This window comes from Bos indicus, chromosome 27 (genome assembly GCF_029378745.1).
Source record: "Bos indicus isolate NIAB-ARS_2022 breed Sahiwal x Tharparkar chromosome 27, NIAB-ARS_B.indTharparkar_mat_pri_1.0, whole genome shotgun sequence".
Classification (NCBI taxonomy): domain Eukaryota; kingdom Metazoa; phylum Chordata; class Mammalia; order Artiodactyla; family Bovidae; genus Bos; species Bos indicus.
Window position 1 is genome coordinate 40,104,264 of NC_091786.1, and position 24,207 is coordinate 40,128,470.

At 44.7% G+C, this 24,207-nt stretch overlaps 1 protein-coding gene across 1 annotated transcript; it reads left to right on the forward strand.

The window, feature by feature from the left end:
- Nucleotides 1-7,009: 7,009 nt before the first annotated feature.
- Nucleotides 7,010-8,968, forward strand: LOC139180167 (uncharacterized). Its single transcript, XM_070781621.1, has 2 exons — nucleotides 7,010-7,372; nucleotides 8,275-8,968. The coding sequence occupies exons 1-2, from the start codon at nucleotides 7,010-7,012 to the stop codon at nucleotides 8,635-8,637; spliced, it is 726 nt and encodes a 241-aa protein (XP_070637722.1). The 3' UTR covers nucleotides 8,638-8,968.
- The last annotated feature ends 15,239 nt before the right edge of the window (nucleotides 8,969-24,207 follow it).

The window sequence follows — 24,207 nt, forward strand, 5'->3', positions numbered from 1 at the left end:
AATGAGTCAGCTCTTCGCATCAGGTGGCCAAAGTATTGGAGTTTCAGCTTCAACATCAGTCCTTCCTGCATTCATTAATGGAAGGTAAATGTGGGAAAGTGTGCCTCATCGATTGCTTCTTTCAAAACTAACGAATGCATAAATTATGGAAGGCATAAATTGGGAAGCAAGTCCACGTACTCCAGATTCTCAGTTAATCAAGTCAGTCCAGCAATCATTTAGGGCAGCAGTCCCCAGCTTTTTAGGCACCATGGACCAGTTTCACGGAAGAAAAGTTTTCTGCAGACTGGGGAAGGGGGATGGTTTCAGGATGATTTAAACACGTTACTTTTATTGTGCACTCTATTGTTACTACATGGTGGTATATAATAACAGAATTATATAACTCGTCATAATGTGCAGTTCACAGTGGGTTCCTACTCCTATGAGAATCTAATGCCGCCCCTGTTCTGACAGGGGGCAGGGCTCAGGCAGGAAGAACCGCGATGAGGAGCAGCTGTAAGTGCAGATGAAGCTTTGCTGGTTGGCCTACTGCAAACCTCCTCCTGTGCAGCCCACAGACCAGTACCAGTCCATGACCCAAGGGCTGGGGACCCCTGAATTAGAGCCACTATCATCTTAAACTGAAGGTATTCTGTCCAAACCCAAAATCCAACTCCTCATCTCTGGGTGGTTCCCTTTCCATATTTTTCCAATTTCTACCAATAATGCCACTTTATTATGAAACTTTATCAGGTCCTCCTTGTCGATTATTCCTGTAAAATGTCTCTCTCCCACTCATTTCTTTGTCTTCCCACAACAGGACCCAGGCACTCATCCCTTCCTCATTGGTTTTTGTGCCTCTGGTCTCCCTTTTCTAAGATATTCTGTATATCACTGCCTGCTAACACGATATGTGATCTTTCTAAATTATTCATTTCATCGGGTCAGCCCTTGATTTCCCACAGATTTAATTCCTGGCACACAGTAAGTTGTTTTTAAGAACTGTTGAAGGAACTCGATGACTGGTGAATGTGAGGTTTCAGTTCTATTTTAGCTTAAACATGTGATTCACTAAACTTGAACTAGTAACTGTAGAACTGCACTTCTTTTAGGTTTATTTTGCTTACAACTATTAAGTGAGGCATTGTAAAACAACCGCTGATGGTGAAATAAACTAAGGAGATGAAAGCGTTAAGGAAACATCTATCTTATGGAGTAATTTGAAGTCACAATCTAACTTTCACATCAAGAAAACTTGGGTCATTCACAATGTGTGTCTTAAGTTGAAGACACTGATCTTCATAATCCTCACTTGCAAATCAGCTTCATTAGTTTCTCCATCTCTATGTGTGCACAACCCTTCTTCCCATTCTTTTATTTTTAGATCCAGCCAACCTGCCCATCTTCTGTGAGCTGCTCATGAACAAGGCCATCCCTAAACAGAATTACAGCATCAGGGGTTTCGGCTTCTGCATAAGTGTTTGTAAATTACCTAAATTCATTGAACAAGTGGAGTTGAATGATTTTACTTCAAAAAGAAGTTTTACATGAAGTGTTCAGTGTTTAGGTTTGGGTTGCAAGTGCTTTCTCTTCTTCTGCATTCCCCCATCTTGGATTTGCAAAAGTTGTGACAATGTAACTTTCAACAAGGTTTCTAAGAACTTCAGATAAATCACAGAGCCCAGAATGATACATGTAATCCAAATTCACAGATTGAACAAAACCAATGAGTTGGTTAAAACAGTTCCTGCGGTGATTCTGGTATATCATCTCTTCTCATTTATCCCAGTTCTTTAGCAGAGTTATGTCTTAGAGCCCAAAGTATCAGCTGATAGGAGAGTTTGCTTTTCTCTCTCAGCTTAATTTTTATAAGTACTCCTGAAACTCCACAACTTGCTGATAAGTGACTGAAAATGAGGCAAACGAGGTAGATTCCCTAGGTCTCCTCTGGCGGCTTTGGATGAATGTGGATAATTAGCTCCTGAATGACTGGCTGCAATCTGCATATTTCTTTGGGTCATAGCTGGAAGGTCTTCAGCTCCCCTGACTGCACTCCACACTTTCTAATTGTGCGCTGGGGGTCAAGTTGCCCGTGTTCCAAGCAGACTGAGAAGAAATGTGGGGAGTTCTCTTATGTCTCACAGTTATTTAAAACCTGTACAGCTCTTCAGCTGTGGTAGGCTATTCTTGCCAGTAAGCTAAATTTAACATTCCTCTCAATGTGCTGCAATGAGGTTGCTACTATAAATTGCTGTTGTGTAGACTGCAACTTCAGAGAGCGGGTCTATGTGCAGAGGGCTCCAAGCCAACTTCTTGACAATCTTGCCTGCAGCCAGTGTGATAATACTAGGAATTACTTACTCTTCAGCACAAGACACACCTGTAGCAGAGTCTGAAAAGAGCCAACAACGACCTACGAGCCAGTCCCAGCTGACGTGGAAATCAGCAGGAATATATGACATAAAAGGTGAAAAATGCGGGCACTTCTTTGTATGCCTGATGGTCGGCATTATTTTAAAAATTGAAGGATTATTTTTATGTCGGAGCACTGTTTCCTTCTGAGGGCTTTTTGAACATTCAGTTTAGTATTATGAAGGTTTTGTTATTTGAATTAGGAAATGTCAAATGAGTATATATTGTAGATTTGATTCAGTCTGTACCATATAATGACAAGTCTTAAGTGTGGAAAATTGAAGCATATTTTACAGAGATTTTGGGGGAACATGCAAGGTTTTTTTTCCCTCTTTTAAAATGAATGAATGCTTCTGATATTCATAAGCACAAACTTTAGTTTACTGTTGGCCTGTGTTCCATAAGTCTGATTTGAGCAATCAGTTATAGTGGAAATGCCAAGGACTTGTAAAAAAAAAAGCCAAACCTGGTTAAAATTTGGTCTATTATTTCTTAGCTGGATAAAGTCCCTTAATCTTTGAGAGACTCGTTTTATATGTATGGGGGACGAACAATATCTCCCTGAGTTGTTATAAAGCTTAAAGGGAATATATGTAAAATGCAAAGCCTAGCACGTGAGACATAGTAAGTATTCAATTAAGTTCAGTAATAGATTAGCAGTAGTAGTTGTCAGAACTTAGAATTAATAGCAGGAAGGTAGGTTACTTCTGCTATGCATTAAAATGAGATTTTGTGGATCAGCCTAGAAATCCCATCTAATTTTAAAACCAAAGTGAACAAGATTTTCTTCTTAAATTAAGGTTCAATTCCAAGATACAAAGCTGTTTCAGACCAATTTTTAAAAAACTCTCATGAGGGAATTAGCCTTTGGGGGAAGAAGCTTGTAGTTTTACAAGCTAAAGAAGCTTGTTGATTAAAAGAAAGCCACTGAAAATACTGGCAGTATTCTTGACCTGAAAGCCAGACACCTGCCAGTATTTGAGAAGAAGCAAAACAGAGACAACTTGCACTCCTCTTTTCATGTCTCCAGAGCTTCTGAGTTCGTCAGTGTGTCCTTGGGGGCTCCCTCAGGGGTCAGCCCCACTTCACAGATGCAGAAACTGAAGGTCAAGCAGAATCACTTGCCTGAAGTCACACAATGAGTTAACAGCAAAGTGGAAACTAGAATTAGTCCATTCTAGTTACAGAAACACGTGCGGAGTGTGTGCCAATAGTGGGCATATGGCCACAAGGGCTCCTCCCCAGCCCCTCCTCCCATACCACACACCCTCTAAGCCTCCTTCTCCAAGATTACAACTGTCCCTTCTGTTTGGACCAAGTAGGGCTCCATCCCTGTCTTTGTCCGTTTGCCTCTATAACAAAACATCAGTTCCATAAAGCGGGTGGCTTGTAAACAAGTTATTGCTCACAGCCCTGGAGGCTGGAAGTCGGTGCAGCTGGGCCCAGAGAGGGCCCCCTTTCTGGGCTGCAGGCGTCTGGTGGTGTCCTCATGGGGAGGAGCTCTCTGGAGCCTCTTTCAGGAGTCCCTAATCCCTGCTATGAGTGCTCCACCCTGGAGACTGAAGCATCTCCCAACGGCCCCGCCCACTGAAACCATCACATCAGATTTCAACAAAATAACCTGGGGGTGGGGCACAAACATTCGGAGCATTGCACTCCCTTTAACCAGCGCTCATGTATCCTGAAGGTCTCAGAAAACAGGAGCGATTTCTTGTTACAAGGCAGAGAGGTGCTGGGAATTCGAGTCCCCATCATGCAGATTGGCATATTTGTGTTGTTGACCACACACTAGCTGACAGCTAACAAACTGTCAGTTGGGAACCTCTTGAAGAATCAGAAGTTAAAGTGTCTGATTTTCTACAATTCAGTAACATTCTATTGTTCTCTTCAAAAAGGCTTGCTAACTGTTTGGTTTTGTGGGTTTTAACATCTTTTTAAATTGAAGTTTAGTTGATGTTTACAAGTGTTTCAAACTTAAAAACACACACGCAAGAAAAACTCTCATCCCAGTTTTGGAGAGCTGTAGGGCAAGGCCAAAACAGACACAGACATATATCCGAACGGATGTGCAGGTTTCAAGAGCAGGGGCTTCACTTTTTTTCTCCCTCCTGCAGTGTTCACAACATTTTAAGAAGAGAATCTCTGATGAAATAAATTGAGGTATTGAGGTTTTCAAGATTCAGATCATGAGTGGATTTTATTACTTTCCTCCAAAGCGTAATATATTGCTGGGTTTCTCTTTCCAATATCTAAACAACTATTAGCTTTGTGGAACTGTGTTCTCTTGCCCAAAGAGGAAATTCTAATTAACTCAAAGCACTGTGATTCCACCTCTAAGCCATTTACAGACTGGGGGTTGTGCTACAGTTAGCTTTTTTTTTTTCTCAAGTCCTTTGTTAGCTTCATAAAACTTCTATGGATATGAATCTTAATAGATTTCAGCCTTGTTCTATTTTCACATTCCTGCTTGTCCTAGGGGAGTAGTATAGTGTGTTTAGTGCTGGTCTGGCATGCAGCTGGAAAAAGAATGTCAAGTTTATGGGAGAGGGGGGTGGGGTCCCTGCTTGTTTCTGCTGCCAGAAATGTGTGTCTTGCAACTCCTAGAGTTTGTGCAAGACATGATATGAAAGGAACTGAAACAGCAGAGGCTAGAGCCTCAGCACATGAAATGGGCAAGTTTGGGGAAGGATGTTAAGGGAGAGGATCTAGGCTCCGCAACCGGTAAGCCCTCTGACATCTTCCTTTCGTCCAGGCCCCTCCGCCTGCTCCAGGCGTTGCTTCCCTTCCCGCCCGGCCAAGCCTCTGGGCTGCGGCACTTCGGCTCCTGCCTCACTCACTCCACCACCCTCATCACTCAGTGGTCCGGTGCCCCCTGTGCCCCTGCGTGTTGTGAGTCAGGCGGGTGCCCTGTTATGCAGCCTCGTCCTGCCTGGCACGCTCTGCCTGGGCCCCTGCTGCGAGGCTGCACCCAGCGAACCTGTGCTGGCATGCTGCGGAGCTGGGCCTGCAAGCCAGATCTCTGTCCTGACTTCCAGTCCCATCTCCTCCCATTTAGTGCAAATACTCACTTAAATGTCCCAGGCGGAGTTCACCTATGTCTGTCTTAAATCTCCAGCTCTTTTGATGACTGCCAAGACCCTAAGGTCCTTGAGGGGGGCGGGAAGCAAAGAAATTGAAAGCCAAGAACCTAGAGTCTTTTGCCTCCCTTTCTCATCCAAAGCTAATCAGAGCTAGTGCATCAGAAGGCTGGCACTGTCTGCTCCGCTCTTCAGTAACCTGGTGATCTCAGTCACTCTGTGCAGAAGGTCAAGGCTTCAGGATGGGACACTTCATTTGTTCATGGTGTCAGCAATGATGCCAGATATGGGCCTGGAATATGAAGGGCTCCTTAGGTAAATAAGGACAGCTTGTGCTATTGTCTTCACATGCACCGCAAGATTGTAAACGTTTCTTGAATAACCAGTTTCCCTGGGGAATCCGCGTTCCTTCTAAACGTCTGTGCACTGCCCACCCCTCCTTCCGTGGGAGGAATTTGCATTTAGAGCATTATCTCAATGTATAACTTTTTAAAGGGGCTATAAAGAAGGCCATAGATTTCCTTTGGGATCAATATAAAGCCAACGTCACATTGCATAGGAAAAAAGCTTATGCCTCAGCTTCCCTGGTGGCTCAGATGGTAAAGAATCTGCGTGCAATGCAAATGTGGGTTTGGTCCCTGGGTTGGGAAGATCCCCTGGAGGAGGAAATGGCAAACCACTCCAGTATTCTTACCTGGAGAATTCCATGGACACAGGACCCTGGTGGGCTAGAGTCCATGGCATCGCAAAGAGTCGGACACGACTGAGCGATTAACATTTTCAACACTTTTTGGCCAGGAAAGAACTACGGGATTAGGAGTGATTAAATCTTACCCGAAGGGCTGAGTGTTGGGAAGGACTGAGTTGTGGAGCAGGTTCCAGGGGCCGTTGACGGCCTGGCCCTCAGCTCTCTCAAAAAGGACATGATGATTTGGGTTTTACTTCTTCAACCAACAAAAATGGTCAAAAACTTAAGGTGCCCATGTTGAAGTTTGGCGTCTCTGCAGGGATTTGTTCAAGTAGAAAGAGCAAGGAGCCAGGAGAGAGCTTGAGTTCCTCTGAGCCGTGTGATCTGAACCAGGTGACTCTGTTTTCCTGGCTTCAGTTTCCTGTGCTGTTAAATAATGATTCCTGTATTCCATGTAAAGTCATCTTGGATCTCTAATGAAACACTCAGGAAAGTCATGCTTGGGATAAATGTTTCTACAGCACAGACCGACCATATCTTTAAGACCTTGTGATTCTGATTCTAAGAATTACTGTATTTGGGGTTTTTTTAAATTTAATTTTTAATTGAAGGTTAATTGTTTACAGAATTTTGTTGTTTTCTGTCAAAGGGGGTATATGCACACCTATGGCTGACTCATGCTATATTTTTAAGAGCGATGCTTGGATTTGAAGTACTTTTATTGCTGGATGTGAAAAATTGATTTTAAATTAATAACTTCAGGATTATTGGCTGCGAGCTCCTAGTCTCCAGGCCCCCTTACACAGAATAATGGTATATGTGAAACTGGAGTGTTGTATCATGGGGGCCTATGTACCCTAAGGAGAGGAGGGGTGTGTCAGAGTCAGGAGGAGGGAAGGGCCTTCCACGGAGACGGGAACGGGCGGCGGGGCAGCTGGGCAGGGTGGCCGGGCTGGAGGCCCGTCAAGTCAGAGCAAGCCACTGGCACTCGAGACTCCGGCGGCTCCACCGCCCGGGGTGGACCTGCGGCGCCCCCGCAGCGTGCAGGACCCGCGCTCGGCTGCGCCGCTTCTCCAGACCCGCCGCCGCCCTCCCGCCGCCGCCCCGGCCTGCTTCGGGGCCGGGAACCTCCGCCTCCCCGCAGTCTACAGTTGTCCTCGCAGAGCTCACGGCCTCGCTTTCTTCAGGCTTCTACTCAAATGCCGGCTTATCGGTGGGACCTTTCCTAACCACCGCAACGTCAAGAGCACGCCTGCTCCCACTTCCTCGGCTCCTGGTCCCTTCTTTTCCCTTACCTGCCTTTCTGGTTCTCAAGCCCCTGCATGTATGCGAGCGAACTCGCTTCAGTCGTGTCCAACTCTGTGGGATCCTACGGACTGCGGCCCACCAGGTTTCTCTGTCCATGGGATTCTCCAGGCAAGAAGACTTCAGTGGGTTGCCCTGCTCTTCTCCAGGGGATCTTCCCGGCCCAGGGATTGAACCTGCGTCTCTTACGTCTCCTGCGTTGGCAGCAGGGTCTTTACCACTAGCACCTCCTGGGAAGCCCTCTCATGCCCCTGCCACCACCTAAGGTCTGACTGTTTATCAATCTGTCTGTCCTCCTCAGGTGAACATCAGATGCAGGGGAGAGGGGATACTTAACTATTATGGTATCATCAGCATTTAGAATTGGCCCATGGTAGATGCTCAATAATGGAGAAGGCAATGGCATCCCCACTCCAGTACTCCTGCCTGGAAAATCCCATGGACAGAGGAGCCTGGAAGGCTGCAGTCCATGGGGTCGCTAAGAGTTGGACACGACTGAGCGACTTCACTTTCACTTTTCACTTTCATGCATTGGAGAAGGAAATGGCAACCCACTCCAGTGTTCTTGCCTGGAGAGTCCCAGGGACGGGGGAGCCTGGTAGGCTGCCGTCTATGGGGTCACACAGAGTCGGACATGACTGAAGTGACTTAGCAGCAGCAGCAACAGATGCTCAATAAACCATTTTTTCCTTTTATTTTCTTAATTTTTATTGGAGTATAGTTGATTGATAACATTATGTTGGTTTCAGGTGTATAGAAAAGTGAATCAGTTATACATATACATATCTGCTCGATTCTTTTTCCACATAGGTCATTCCTGCCCCTAAAAAGGGCTCTAAAAAAGCTGTGACCAAGGCCCAGAAGAAGGACGGCAAGAAGCGCAAGCGCAGCTGCAAGGAGAGCTACTCCGTGTATGTGTACAAGGTGCTGAAGCAAGTCCATCTGGACACCGGCATCTCGTCCAAGGCCATGGGAATCATGAACTCCTTCGTCAACGACATTTTTGAGCGCATCGCTGGCGAGGCATCGCGCCTGGCGCATTACAACAAGCACTTGACTATCACATCCAGGGAGATTCAGACCACCGAGCGCTTGCTGCTACCTGGGGAGCTGGCCAAGCACACCGTGTCCGAGGGCACTAAGGCTGTCACCAAGTATACCAGCTCCAAGTAAATATGATATGCCTAGCCACTGTTAACGGAGAAGGCAATGGCACCCCACTCCAGAACTCTTGCCTGTAAAATCCCATGGATGGAGGGCCTGGTGGGCTGTAGTCCTCGGGGTCGCTAAGAGTCGGACACGACTGAGTGACTTCACTTTCACTTTCATTACTGTGTAGGCTCCCCTGATGGCTTGTTGTAAGAATCCACCTGACATTGCAGGAGACGTGGGTTTGATCCCTGGGTTGGGAAGATCCCCTGGAGAAGGAAATGGCAACCCACTCCAGTCTTCTTGCCTGGAGAATCCCATGGACAGAGGAACCTGGCGGGCTACAGTCCATGGGGTTGCAGAAGAGTCAAACACAACTTAGTGACTAAGCAACAGCAATACAGAGTATTGAGTAGAGCTCCCTGTGCTATGCAGTAAGTCCTTATCAGTTATCTCTTTTATATACAGTAGTGTGTATATGCGGAGAAGGCAATGGCACCCCACTCCAGTACTCTTGCCTGGAAAATCCCATGGACGGAGGAACATGGTAGGCTGCAGTCCATGGAGTTGCTAAGAGTCAGATAGGACTGAGTGACTTCACTTTCACTTTTCACTTTCATGCATTGGAGAAGGAAATGGCAACCCACTCCAGTGTTCTTGCCTGGAGAATCCCAGGGACGGGGGAGCCTGGTGGGCTGCCGTCTATGGGCTCGCACAGAGTCGGACACGACTGAAGCGATTTGGCGGCAGCAGCAGCAGCAGTGTGTATGTGTCAATCCCAACCCCCCAATTTTTCCCTCCCCCGCCTCTGGCCCAATAAGCCATTATTGAATGAAGAAAAGCAATGAGTCTGGGACTCCCAGAAACAGAGGTGTCTCAGTTCCATCAAAGAGGAGCCAAACACAAAGAGCTGCACACTGCAGGTTCCACAGGGAGGCCTGGGGGACAGACGGAGGTCTTTGGCATTTGGGGGGACTGGGGGGAGCGGGATTGGGGTACCGTCAGGGAGTGAGGAGTGAGAGGAGGCCAGAGCCAGGCCTGCGTCTCAGGGACACCAGTCCTGAGGCGCCTGTGATGGGGACAGACCCGTGAAGGGGACTTAGGAGGGGTAGTGACTGAGGCCAAAACAACCCGGCTGGGTGAGGGGAGCCTGGTGGCAGCCGGCAGGGGAGCCCTGGGAGCAGGACAGGCCGGCGCTGGTGGGTGAGGCTGGGTCCCTGGAGCAGGCTCCCTCGTGCCCTGAAGGGAGAAGCCGGGTGGCCGTGGGCTGAGGGGAGCCCGAGACCAGAGAAGAAGCCGGTGGTAGAGGACTGCGCTGAGGCAGGAACAGAAGCCTTCTTCAGTGAGATGGGAGATGAAAGGTGTCTGCTGATGGAGGGAGACCTGGAGGTGGGTGCAGACCCGGGGGCACAGACCGTGTGGGCAAGCCGCGTGGTATGCGGTTGGCACAGGTGGCGAGCAGGGGCAGAGGTGAGTCAGGCCCGAAGGGACCTAGGCTGGGGCGGTGGCGGAGGTCCGGCGCCTTCGGTCCCCCAACCCGGCATCACCAGCAAATCAAGGCAGAAGGGATGTTCTCCGGCTGGCGAGAGGGGAGAAGTCAGGGATGGATTTCCAAACAGAAGGTCAACTTTGGGGAAGGGGACGACATGGGTGCCCAGCGGTGGCCAAGACCACCTGGGACTGGAGACCACGTTTCTTTCTTTTTTTTTTTCTTTCTTTTTTAACTTACTTATTTTATACAGAACACTTCAGCAATCTGTGTGTCATCCTTGCCCAGGGCGGCGGGGGACCGGCTAGTCTTTGGATCGGTCCCGTTGAGTGCATTCGCTGCTGCCGAAGCGAGCCGAGACCGCGAGTCTCGAGCAGCCCGGGTGTTTCGTGTTTGGCCGGCCAATTTTCCGGGGCAGGGGGATCACCTAGGGATCTTGCTAAAAAGTGTGAACTCTGACTCATCAGGCCTGAGGTCTGCAGGCCCAGAAGCTCCGCGTGAGGCCGAGGCGGCGGGCTTCCCGTGGAAGGCGTTGGGGGATGTTCGCCCGCATCCAGCGGCCCAGGGCGCAGGGCGCCGGGCGCGGGGGCCTGGGGGTCGCCAGGTGGGCTCCGACAGAAGGGAGGGGAAGGCAGGCCGAGGCGAGGCGCTTCGGCCTGAGACGTTGGAGATGGACGCGAACACCACGGAAGGAGGCGCCTGAAGGGTGAGCGCGGCGGACCCAGAATCGGAGGTGAGTGCGCACCGGGCCTGCTTCTCGCTGGACCGGACCGGGTCCTGGGCGCCGGGGTGTAAGGGCATCCCCCCGGGGCCGGTACACGCGAAACGGGGAAGGAAAAATGCCAGCAGTTTACAGTGCCTTCTAAGCACACACGAGTTAAGCCAAGGGCATTAAAGTTCTTACCCTCTTTCTTCGTAATTAAACGTCTCTTCTTTTTCCTGTTTTTCTTGTTCCGGATTTTAAATGTCGAGAGATTTTACTTTCGGGTTAACACGTATACCCTGATGCTGGGAAAGATTGAGGCCAGGGGAAGGGGACGACAGAGGATGAGATGGTTGGATGGCATTACCAACTCAATGGACATGGGTTTGGGTGGACTCCGGAAGTTGGTGATGGACAGGGAGGCCTGGCGTGCTGCGGTCCATGGGGTCGCAAAGAGTCGGACACGACTGAGCGACTGAACTGAACTAACAGGTATACAGCCCTACATGGCACAGGAAGCTGGCTGGTCAACATGCTGAGGGAATTCCCTGGCCGTCCGGTGGATGGGACTCGGGGCTATCTCTGCGGTGGCTGATTTCAATCTCTGGTTTGGGAGCTAAGATGCCACAAGCCCTGGGGAGGCCAACAATAAAAACCAACAACAAACAAAAAACCCAAGTAGTGAAATACTTTTCTTCTGGGCAAGCACATGGACTTAAATGGCCCGTGACTTTATCATTCTTTACCAGGAAAACCTGTTACCATCATCGTCACATTATTTCACAGTTATTTTTCTTTAGGGCATCACTCACATGCCTAGAAACACAACTCTGGTAAAACACTGAAATGTGGCAAGCCCGTAAGTCTTAAGAATTACATTGTCCAATTATACTGTGTTTTTAATTATTTTTTGTTGACATATAGTTGATTTACAATGTTTTAAATTTCTGCTGTACAGCAAAGTGACTTAGTTATACACATATATACGTTCTTTTCTATATTTTCCGTTATGATTTATCCCAGGACATTGAACGTCGTTCCCAGTGTTACACAATAGGACCTTGCTGTTGATCATCCTCTAGAATAGTTTGCATCTGCTAATCCTAACCTCCCAGCGCTCCCCTCTCCTCCCCTCCTGCAGTCACAAGTCTGTGACAGGTTCGTCTGTGTCATATTTTAGGTTCCGTGTAAAAGTGAGATCATACGGTGTTTGTCTTTCTCTGACTGACTTAGCAGGAGCATCTCTAGGCCCATCCATGTTGCTGCACGTGGCACTATTTTGTTCTCTTTCGTGGTTGAGTAATATTTCATTATATATACATGCACCGTGTCTTTATGCATTCCTCTGTCCATGGACACTTAGGCTGTCTCCGTGTCTTGACTGCTGTGAATATAGGAGTGCGTGTCTTTTCTAATGATACTTTTTTTCCCAGTTATATGCCCAGAAGTGGGATTGCTGGAACACAGGGCAACTCTGCTTTCAGTTAGTTTTCTGAGGGACCTCCACACTGCTTTCCACAGTGGCTGCACAGATTTACATTCCCAGTTATACTGTTTTATATCAAGATCTCTTATATTTGAAGGATTCATTATTAACAATCTTTAGGACATGGTAGTGCATGATGGGAATACAAGGTCTAAAGTAGGGCCCCTCCCCTCAGTCTAATCAGAGACTAAGACACACACGTGTGTGTGGGCGTCTTAAAAGCAACATCAGGCAGTATGGTTAATTAAGTACCAGGATGAAAAAAATTTAAGAACTTGTAATAAAGGCACCTTGAAAGGAAGGTGCTTGCTCAGTCATGTCTGACTCTTGCGGCCCCATGGACTGTAGCCCACTCTGTCCATGGGGATTCTCCAGGCAGGACACTGGAGTGGATTGCCATGCCTTCCTCCAGGGCATCTTCCCAGCTCAGGGATTGAGCCCAGGTCTCCCACATTGCAGGCGTATTCTTTACCTTCTGAGCCAAGTCCAAGTAATTCAAAGCAAAAAGCAGTTACCAGATTTTTCTGCTTTAGAATCAATTTGAAGGTATGATTTCCAATTAGCATTAATCCTAACTCCGCCTTGATTGCTAGGTATTTTTCAAAACCTGAAACCAATATTAGCAGTTGTTACCAACCAAACTAAAACTGAACAATTTTAATTACTCCTTTAAAAGCGTGTATCATAAACTCTTTCAAGCATACACAAAAGCATAAAGAACAGTATACAAAATAACTATTCTCTCATACTCGCCAATCTTTATCCCAGTAGGTACTCAGTAAATGTTTGTTGAATGAATAAAGGATTCTCATTTATTATTAAATACCTTGTCTCCATATTTATTGTATCCTTGGAACCAAGAATGATGTTTTACATTTGTTTTCTTTTCCATAGTACCGTTCAATGATGCTTATGTGGTTGGTGTTCAGTCAGTACTTGTAGATTGGCTGATTATTTAAGGTCTAGCTCCCTATGTTTGTAGCTGCTTTTACACTTGAGCCCTAACTGTTAGCATTTTTTTTTCACTCGAAGCCAATTTTAACTTAATTGAAATGGTTTTAATTGTAACACTTTATTGATGAAGTACACCTCTAAAACTTGAAAGTGAGAGAAGCTGAAAATCATTTAAGCTATAGCTTTTACTGAATTTTATTATGACATCCTAACATCTTTTATTGCTGCCTTCTATTTTTAACGTTCGAATTAGCAATTTGTTTAAAGCCCTGATTTTTAATTACACTAAGAATAACTCAAAAGCTGATATTGCAAAATGTTTAAACACAGGTTTCTCTTGTAAGGGGAAAAGGAAGACTTGGCTTTTTCAGGGTCCTCTTGTGACTACTCCAGATGCCACAAAATCCCAGAAATTATTCCTATGCTGCCACATGCATTTATTTTCAGCTTCTTTCTCTGGTTTACTGTTTGCACATGGCTGGAAATCTCTGGGGTGATTCCTGACTCTCATCTCAGTCATCCTGTGTCCCAAAAAGGACGAGGGGTAGCAGGTTGACGCCAGCATCTTTTAAGCTCTCCCTGTGCTTCTTCACGGAGAAGGCAATGGCACCCCACTCCAGTACTCTTTGCCTGGAAAATCCCATGAACGGAGGAGCCTGGTGGGCTGCAGTCCATGGCGTTGCATAGAGTCGGACACGACTCAAGTGACTTAGCAGCAGTGCTTCTTCAAGGGGCTAAACTTGGATGAAGTGTTAACTGCTGCTATCTTAACTCCAGGTTTCTTGTTTGGGTTTCCCTCTCACAGTAGCTTTCCATTTCTGTTCCCATTTCCCCCTTTCTGCTGATCCTTCCATACCCCATCCCTGCTCCCACTCTTCCCCCCGCCCAAAGGGTCTCCATGGCTCCCATGATCCATCTCCCAGTCCAGAAACTTTGGGGTAACCTGGCTCACAGAATCACTACCCCTCCTCACTTAAGTCTCAGGGGATGTAGTCACCAAAGACACTGGAAATCATTATTTTGTTTCAAGTGTAAGGGGCTGTAGATCAGGGCTACTCAAAGGAAACTGTTCAGGAGATAAGCACACGCTTGGATAATCAATGCACACTTTCCTTTTGAGGAAAATCTTGCTACAATCTCATATTTTGGTGCAAGGTCAACTCTTCATGGACTAACAAAAGACAGTTCATGGAAAGCACAGTTCACTAACCACATCTGGAGTATTTGTGCTATAGATTATTTTGGGGGAAAAGCTTTATTGAGATATAGTCATATACCATAGGACTTCCTTGGTGGCTCAGACAGTAAAGAATCCACCTGCAGTGCGGGACACCTGGGTTCGATCCCTGGGTTAGGAAGATCCCTTGGAGGAAGGCAGGGATTCTTGCCTGGAGAATCTCACGAACAGAAGAGACTGGTAGGCTACAGTCCATGGGGCTGCAAAGAGTCAGGCGTGACTGAGCAACTAAGGATGCACAGTCATGTACCGTGAAGCTCATTTCAGCACGTAAGAAGTGACTCTCAGAGTCTGCAACTTTTACCACAATCAGTTTTGGAACATTTTCATCTTCATTGGGAACTTCAAAGAAACATGATGCTCCTTTAGCTGTCAACCACCTGCCCTTCCATCTCTTTCCCCAGCTAATCACTAATCGACTGTCTGTCACGGTATCCTTTTCTGGATATTTCATTTAAAGGGAATCACAGAACATGTGAACTGTGACTGGCTTCTCTCACTTAGCGTAATATTTTACAAGTCTCTCCATGTTGCCACATGCGTTAGTAGTTCATTCCTTTCATGGTCAAATTCCAGTGTCTAGATATAATTTGATTATTCACTTATCAATTGATGGACATGGTTTCCACCTTTTGGGTGTTATAAACAATGCCACTGTGAACATTCATACGCAAGCTTTTATATGGATGTATAGTTTCAGTTCTCTTGGGTATATGATTAGGAGTGGAATTGCAAAGTCAAATGATAATTCTGTTTAAATATTGAGAAGCTGTCAGATGGTTTTCCAAAGTGACTGAACCATTTTATGTTCCTATAGCTGAGTATGAGGATTCTGATTTCTCAGTATTCTGCCAGCACTTCTGTGACTTTTACGGTCATCTTCCTGGATGTGAAGTGGTACTGTGGTTTTGGTTTGTCTTTCCCTAATGACTGATAATGAGTATCTTTTCATGTGCTTATTGGCCATGTGTCTATATTCTTCAGAAAAATGTCAATCCAGATTTTTTTTTTTTTGCCCTCCTTAAAATTGGCTTATCCTTTTATTGGAATTATAAAAGTTCTTTATTCTGGCAACAAGTCCCTTATTAGCTCTGATTTGCAAATGTGTTCCCCTCTTTGGCTTTTCTTTTCACTGTCTTGATAGTGTCTTGTTGCACAGGAGTTGTTAATTTTGATGAAGTCTAATTTGCCTTTTTTTGTTAATGCTCAATCTTTTGGTGTTTCAGAATTCATTCCAAATTCAAGGCCATGAATATTTACCCTTATGTTTTTCTCTAATAGTTTATAGTTTTGACTCGGCATGTAGCTCTTTGATCCACTATTTAATTTTTGTACGTGGTGTAAAGTAAGGGTCCACCTCCAGTCTTTTGCATGCGGCTGTCCAGTGTTCCAGCGCCCTTTGTAGACAAGACTACTCTTTCCCTATTAAATGATCTTGGTACCCTTGTTGAAAAATCTCCTGACTATAGATACAGGATTTATTTCTGGATTTTCAACTGGATTCCACTGACCAATATGTTTATCCTTATGCCAGTTCCACACTGTCCTGATGAGTGTTGCTTTTGTAATAAGTTTTGAAATTGGGAATTTGGGGGTCTTCCAATTTTGTTCTTCTATTTCAAGATCGTTTTAGCCGTTTTAAGTCCTTTGAGTTTCCTATGAATTTTAGGATCAGCTTGTCAGTTTCTACAAAGAAACCAGCTGGGGTTCTGCTAAGGATTGCATTAAATCTGTAGATCAATTTGTGGATTATTGTCATTTTAATGTATTGTCTTCTAATCCTTGAATATGAGATGACTTTCCATTTATTTAGATCTTATTTGATTTCTTTCAACAATGTCTTATAGTTTTCAGAGTATAATTGGTAGTTCTTTGGTTAAACTTATTCCAAAATATTTTATTTTTGATGCTATTGTAAATGCAATTGTTAATTTCATTTTTGGATCATTCATTGTAGTTCTTACTCATTAGGGACACATAGAGGAAAAAATCAGCTATTGCAGGGAAAACTTAGCTGGTCGTCTGTGAACTAGCATTTCCTAAAAGAAATTGCTTGAGATTCTATGTAGAGAAAAAGTATTCCATGTCAAGTAGTCTTGGAAGATGTTTCCTGTTTGAAAGCTTCATGATCTCTGTGAACATATAGAATAATCTGAGAAATCAGGCAGAAGTTTTAAATCCTAAGGAAGCAAAGTCTTTTGTCTATTTGAAGTACTTAATCCTCAATGATTTTCAGACCCTTCTTAGGATGTGATGAGACAAGAATTTACATGGCCAGTGTCTTGAAAGACAAAGTTATGCTATTTCATAATTTTGCCTAGAGTAGACGTTGTCATGGTTGGTCATAATATTATAAAATGTACTGTTAGTGCTAGCGAAAATAGTTCTTTTTGAAAGTGACATTTAAATTCACCCAGTAATATGCTGTCTTGTTGAATTGCTTCCTCCTTGGATTGAGTATCATAAACGTTCATAATCAATACTGTGTAATGATAAGGATAGGGTATTCAAGACTGGAGAAAGGGGCCTCGGGGAGCTACTAGATTGGTAAGCTTTGGGGAGCTCTTGGATGATTAGCATACACAGTTCGGAGTTTAGGAAGGTAGGGAGTACAGACAACGCGGCCTGAGAGTTGGACATGCTCGTGTTAGAGCCTTAGCTCTGTGTGTGACCTGAGTGGTAGTGACCATGTGTGAAACTGAATCTCCGTTTTATCACTTAAAAAAATGGCCTTAAGAGCTGTATCACTTTATGCATAGTCCGGTACATACATAAGTCAAACGTAAAATGGCTTTGTTCTCTAAAGTAGGGCTAGATACATTTATATTCCACTTTGCATGTGCTTCACCTATAACCTTCAGATGTGTGTCTGATTTGAAGGGATGCTGGGGACTGAATTCCTGGAAAAGTTTAGGGCCTTGCTTCAAGACAGTGGACCCAAGCACTCCATCGACCTGAACTGCACTCCAGGCTGGCTGCAGGCCAGCTTCGTTCCTATTGTTGTTTTAAATTTTTCTTTATTTTGGCTGTGTGGGGCCTTTGTTGGTGCGCGGGCTTCTCGTTGCTGTGGCCTCTCTTCTTGAGGAGCACGGGCTCTGGGCCCGTGGACTCTGGAGTTGCGGCTCACAGGCTCCAGGGCACAGGCTCAGCAGCTGTGGTGCCCACGCAGGCTTAGTTGCTCTGCGGCACGTGGGATCTTCCTGGATCAGGGATTGAACCCGTCTCCTGCATTGGCAGGCAGATTCTCTACAGCTGAGCCCCCAGGAAGCCTTGCGGGCCAGCTTTGAATCAGGCAACTTACCTGGAGTGTTCCACCAACATTTTTTTCCATCTTCTTTCCCTCCAATTCATTCCCTCCTTCTCTCTGAAATATGTCTGTCCTGACAAAACCAACTTTCTGGAAAAGTAATATCTTTGTCTGAGCTGCTGTAACAAAATGCAAACAAACCAACAAACATCCGTCTCTTTAATTCTGCAAGCTGGTAAGTCCAGTACGATGGGACTGCCAGGCTTAGCGTCTAGCTGACCCTCTTCTGGGCTCCTGTGTCTTCGTGTGGTCAAAAGGGCCAGGGAGACCTCTGTGTCAGGCCTCCCCCTCCCTGCTGCCTTCATCTCCCTTAGCATCTAGCTTATTTCTGAGCAGCATCAAGTCATCTTGGAAATAACTACTCAGTCTCATTTTCCTTGTACTTACTGTTTCCTTCCATAATTCCAAATGCCTAATATACTGCACCAATGGCTGATACAAGAAAACTTGTACATTTTCTTTTATTAATAAACATATAATTTTAACATTATAATTAGTGTTACAGATTGTTCTCCCCTGGTTTGTGATTTCTTCAAGGGCAAGGCTGTACCGTATTCATGTTTCTCAGGCCTTTTTTAAAATAAGGGCATTAATCTCTGAGGGTAGGCCCTTGGGCTAAAAGCGTCCACAAGGCCCCACCTTCTAATACCACCACATTGGGCATTAGGATTCTAGTACGATGTTTGGGGGGAACACAAACATTCAAACAAAAATATGTGAAGTATCATCTAGTCAAGTTGCCTGTAGCAGTGATATTCAGCAATTTTTCTATCTTCTCTAAATATGGACCGAAAGACATTGTTTTCCATTAAGTTTTGCAACTTTGTCATGGAGGGCGGTGAGAAAGTATGGAATTCTGTTTTGAACAGATGACCCTTTCCTGATGCTTCTGGTTTTATTACGTTTGCCTGATGACTAATTCCACTACACCTCTTCTACTGGGCACTGAATCACCGGTTAACTTTCTGGGGAAGGAAAGCGCCAACTTTGGGGTTTTGATGCTTTTTTGGATTTAGATCTGGTCCTGTAGGAAGTTGGTGTGGAAAAGGAAAGAATCGCTAGTTGCAAGAGACGGAGTAGAGAGAGAGAACGTATCAACAGAATTCATGTCCGACACCAAAGCATAACAATGCGGAGGCTAGACTTGGTTTTTACCTTCTCCGAAATGATTTTTTTGTGCTGGAGATAACTCTCCAAGCATAACTGTTGACAGGATGACTGAATGATAGCAAGTTACTGGGGGCCATGGTAGTGCTTTTATTTTTAATTCTTGAGTTTGTTGCAATTTAAGTTTATTAGCAAATTATTTTGGGACTTGTTTTGAGCTGATTAATATTAAATGTAAAAAATCAGTCAAGGGGTAGAACAAGGGAATTTTGGAAATAAAAACAAATCAATTCAATAGAACTTCACCCAGTTCATGTAGAGGCCGTTGAGGGTTTGAAGGAATCTAGGTGGATCTTCCTCAGTAGAAGTGAATGAACAGTGAGCTCATTTAGGGCCTGAACAGCCTGAGCAAAGGTATCTGTCTTGTGTTCAACTCTCTCCAGTGGAAGAGGCTGGATGATGACATGATGTGAACCTATCATTTCCAGAAGCATGGCTTCTTCTTCCATGGTCTTTGAAGAGGACATTTTAATGAAAGGAAAATATACCAAAATAATATTTTAATAGCAAAGCACAATTAAAAAAAATGCTATTGGAGTATGGGCTTCCAGATGGCTCAGATGGTAAAGAATCTGCCTACCATGCAGGAGACCCATGTTTGATCCCCTGGAGGAGGGAATGGCTACCCACTCCAGTATTCTTGCCTGGAGAATACCATGGACAGAAGACCCTGGCGGGCGACAGTACATGGGATTGCAGAGTAGGACACGACTGAAAAACTATCGCTTAGACTTGTGGTTGATTTACAATGTTGTGTTAATTTCAGGTTCCAGCAAAGCACATCAGTTACACGTACACATACATACATTATTTTTCAGATTCTTTTCCCATTTAGGTTACTACAAAATATTGGGTGGAATTCCCTGTGCTATACTGGAGGTATACTTGTGCTAACCTCAAGTTTGTTTTCCGAGACTGTGAGCCTGTTTTGTAAATAAGTTCCTTTGTATCGTCTTTTTAGATTCCACATATAAGTGTTACATGTGATATTTGTCTTTGTCTGACTTATTTCACTGAGTATGATAATCTCTAGATTCATCCATGTTGCTGCAAATGGCATTATTTCATTCCTTTTTTATGGCTGAGTGTGTATGTATGTATGTGTATGTTGTTGCTGTTCATTTGCCAAGTCTTGTCTGACTCTTTGCAATCCCATGGACTGCAGCACGCCAGGCTCTCCTGTCCTTCACTATCTGCTGGAGTTTGCTCAGATTCATGTCCATTGAGTCAGTGATACTATCTAACTGTCTCATCCTCTACCACCCTCTTCTCCTTTTCCTTCAATCTTTTCCAGCATCAGTCTTTTCCAATGAGTTGGTTCTTCCCATCAGGTGGCCAGATATTGGAGCTTCAGTTTCAGCATCAGTCCTTCCATTGAATATTCAAGGTTGATTTCCTTTAGGATTGACTGGTTTGATCTCCTTGCAGTCCAAGGGACGCTCAAGAGTCTTCTCCAACACCGCAGTTCAGAAGCATCAATTCTTCGGTGCTCAGCCTTTTTTAAGATCCAACTCTCACATCCATGCCTGACTACTGGAAAAACCATAGCTTTGACTATACAGACCTTTGTCAGCAAAGTGATGTTTTTGCTTTTTAATGTGCTGTCTAGGTTTGTCATAGCTTTCCTTCCAAGGAGCAAGCGTCTTCCAATTTCATGACTGCCGTCAACATTCAAGGTGATTTTGGAGCCCAAGAAAATAAAACCTGTCACTGTTTCCACTTTTTTCCTTATTTGCCATGAAGTGATAGGACCAGATGCCATGATCTTAGTTTTTTGAATGTTGAATTTTAAGCCAGCTTTTTCACTCTCCCCTTTTACCTTCATTAAGAGGCTCTTTAGTTCCTCTTCACTTTCTGTCATTAGAGTGGTATCATCTTCATATCTGAGGTTGTTGATATTTCTCCTGCCAATCTTGATTCTAGCTGGTGGGTCATCCAGCCCAGCGTTTCTCATGATGTACTCTTGCATACAAGTTAAATAAGCAGGGTGACGATATACAGCCTTGATGTACTCCTTAAACTGTCAGTTGCTCCATGTCTGGTTCTAACTGTTGCTTCCTGACCTGTATACATGTTTCTCAGACAGGTCAAGTGGTCTGGTATTCCCATCTCTTTAAGAATTTTCCATAGTTTGTTGTGATCCACATAGTCGAAGGCTTTAGGGTAGTCAGTTAAGCGGAAGAAAATGTTTTCCTGGAATTCCCTTGTTTTTCCTATGAGCCAACAAATGTTGGCAGTTTGATCTCTGGTTCCTCTGCCTTTTCTAAATCCAGCTTGTACATCTAGAAGTTCTCGGTTCACTGAGAACCTATATTTAAAGCCTAGCTTGAAGGATTTTGAGCCTTACCTTGCTAGCATGTGAAATGAGCACGATTACACGACAGTTTGTACATTCTTTGGGACTGGAATGAAAACTGACCTTTGCCAGTCCTGTGGTCACTGCTGAGTTTTCCAAATTTGCTGACATGTTGAATGTGGCACTTAATAGCATCATCTTTTAGGATTTTTAATAGCTTAGCTGGAATTCATCACCTCCACTACCTTTGTTTGTAGTAATGCTTCCTAAGGCCCACTTGACTTCAGACTCCAAGATGTTAGGCTCTTGGTGAGTGATCACCATTGTGGTCATCTGAATCATTAAGACCTTTTTCGTATAAGTGAGTGAAGTCGCTCAGTCGTGTCTGACTCTTTGCGACCCTATGTACTGTGGCCTACCAGGCTCCTCTGTTCATGGGATTTTCTGGGCAAGAGTACTGGAGTGGATTGCCATTTCCTTCTCCAGGGCATCTTCCCAATCCAGGAATCAAACCCGGGTCTCCAGCATTGTAGGCAGACACTTTACCGTCTGAGCCACCAGGGAAGTCGGAGGTTAGACTTCAGAGACCTGAAGCCTTTTTGAATAGTTCTGTGTAATCTTGCCGCCTCTTCTTAATCTCTTCTGTTTCTCTTAGGTCCTTATATTTCTGTTCTTTACTGTGCCCATCCTTGCATGAAATGTTCCCTTGATATCTCCAGTTTTCATGACAACATTTCTAGTGTTTCCCATTCTATTTTTTTCCTCTACTTCTTTGCACTACTCATTTAAGAAGGCCTTCTTATCTCTCCTTTCTATTTTCTGGAAATCTGCATTCAGTTAGGTATGTCTTTCCCTTTCTCCCTTGCTTTTTGCTTCTCTTCTTTCCTCAGCTGCGTAAAGACTCCTCAGACAACCACTTTGCCTTCTTGAATTTCTTTTCCTTTGGGCTGGTTTTGGTCACTGCTTCCTGTACAATGTTATGAACCTCCGTCCATAGTTCTTAAGGCACTCTGTCTACCAGATCTAATCCCTGAATTTATTTGTCAGCTCTACTGTATAATCATGAGGAATTTGATTTAGGTCATACCTGAATGGACTAGTGGTTTTCCCTACTTTCTTCAATTTAAGCCTAAATTTTGCAATAAAGAGCTCATGATCTGAGCCACAGTCAGCTCCAGGTCTTATTTTTGCTGACTGTATAGAGCTTCTCCATCTTTGGCTGCAAAGAATATGATCAGTGTGATTTTAGTATTGACCATTTGGTGATGGCAACGTATAAAGTCAGTCTCTTGTGCAGTTGGAAAAGGGTGTTTGCTATGATCAGTGCATTCTCTTGGCAGAATGCTGTTAGCCTTTGACCTGCTTCATTTTGTACTCCAAGGCCAAACTTGTCTGTCATTTTGGGTCTCTCTTGACTTCCTACTTTTGCATTCCAATCCCCTATGATGAAAAAGAATCTTTTTTTTTTTTTGGTGTTAGTTCTAGAAGGTCTTGTAGGTCTTCATAGAAATGTTCAACTTCAGCTTATTCAGCATTAGTAGTTGGGGCATAGACTTGGACCGTTGTGATGCTGAGTGATTTGCCTTGGAAATGAACAGCAATCATTCTGTTTTTGAGACTGCATCCAAGCACTGCGTCTCAAACTCTCTTGACCATGATGGCTACTCCATTTCTTCTAAGGGATTCTTGCCCACAGTAGTAGATACAATGGTCATCTGAATTAAATTTTCCTGTTCCCATCCATTTTAGTTCACTGATTCCTAAGATGTCAGTGTTCACTCTTGCCATCTCCTGCTTGTTGTTCAGCCGCCCAGTCGTGTCCGACTCTTTGTAACACCATGAACTGCAGCACGCCAGGGCTCTCTGTCCCTCACCATCTCCTGAAGTTTGCCCAAGTTCATGTCCATTGCATTGATGATGCCATCCAGCCATCTCATCCTCTGATGCCCTCTTCTCCTTCTGCCTTCAGTCTTTCCCAGAATCAGGAACTTTTTCAATGAGTCAGTTGTTCGCATCAGATGACCAAAATACTGGAGTTTCAGCTTTAGCATCAGTCCTTCCAGTGAATATTCAGGGTTGATTTCCCTTAAGGCTGACTGGTTGGATCTCCTTGCAGTCCAAGGGACTCTCAGGAGTCTTCTCCAACACCCAAGTTTGAAGGCATCAATTCTTTGGCTCTCTGCCTTCTTTATGGTCCAGCTCTCACACGCATACATGACCACTGGGAAGACCATAACCTTGACCATCCCGACCTCTGTCGGCACGGTTTGGTGGGCCTTTGTCTGCTTTTCAACGCACTGTCTAGGTCTGCCATAGCTTTCCTGCCAAGATGCAAACGTCTTCTGATTTCATGGCTGCAGTCACCATCTGAGTGACTTTAGAGACAAGAGGAAATCTGTCAGTACTTCCACCTTCCCCCTCTCTTTGCCATGAAGTAATGGGGTCGGATAGCATGATCTTAGTTTTTTTTTTAATATTTAGTTTTAAGCTGGCTCTTTCACACTCCTCCTTCACCTTCATCAAGAAGCAAAGTTCCTTTTCGCTTTTAGAGTGGTATCATCTGCTTATCTGAGGTTGTCGATGTTTCTCCTGGTTGTAACTCACCCAGCCCAGCATTTCTCATGATGTGCTCAGCGTATAGATGAAATAAACAGGGTGACAGCAGACAGCCCTGTCGTACTTCTTTCTCAGTCTTGAACCAATCAGTTGTTCCATACAGGTTTCTTAATGGTTGCTTCTTGACCCATATGCAAGTTTCTTAGGAGACAGGTAAGATGGTCTGGTATTCCCATCTCTTTAAGAGCTTTCCACAGTTTATTATGATCCACAAAATCAGAGGCTTTGAGACAGTCAATGAAACAGAGGTAGATGTTTTTCTGGAATTCCCTAGCTTTCTCTATGACCCAGTGAATGCTGGCAATTTGATCTCTAGTTCTCTTCCTTTTCTAAACCCAG

Bases quoted from the DNA above. Each gene is read 5' to 3' on its own strand.
- LOC139180167 (XM_070781621.1), top strand. From the start codon at position 7,010: ATGTACCCTAAGGAGAGGAGGGGTGTGTCAGAGTCAGGAGGAGGGAAG. The intron at 7,373-8,274 runs GTGGGACCTTTC...TTTTCCACATAG, and splicing joins ACTCAAATGCCGGCTTATCG to GTCATTCCTGCCCCTAAAAA.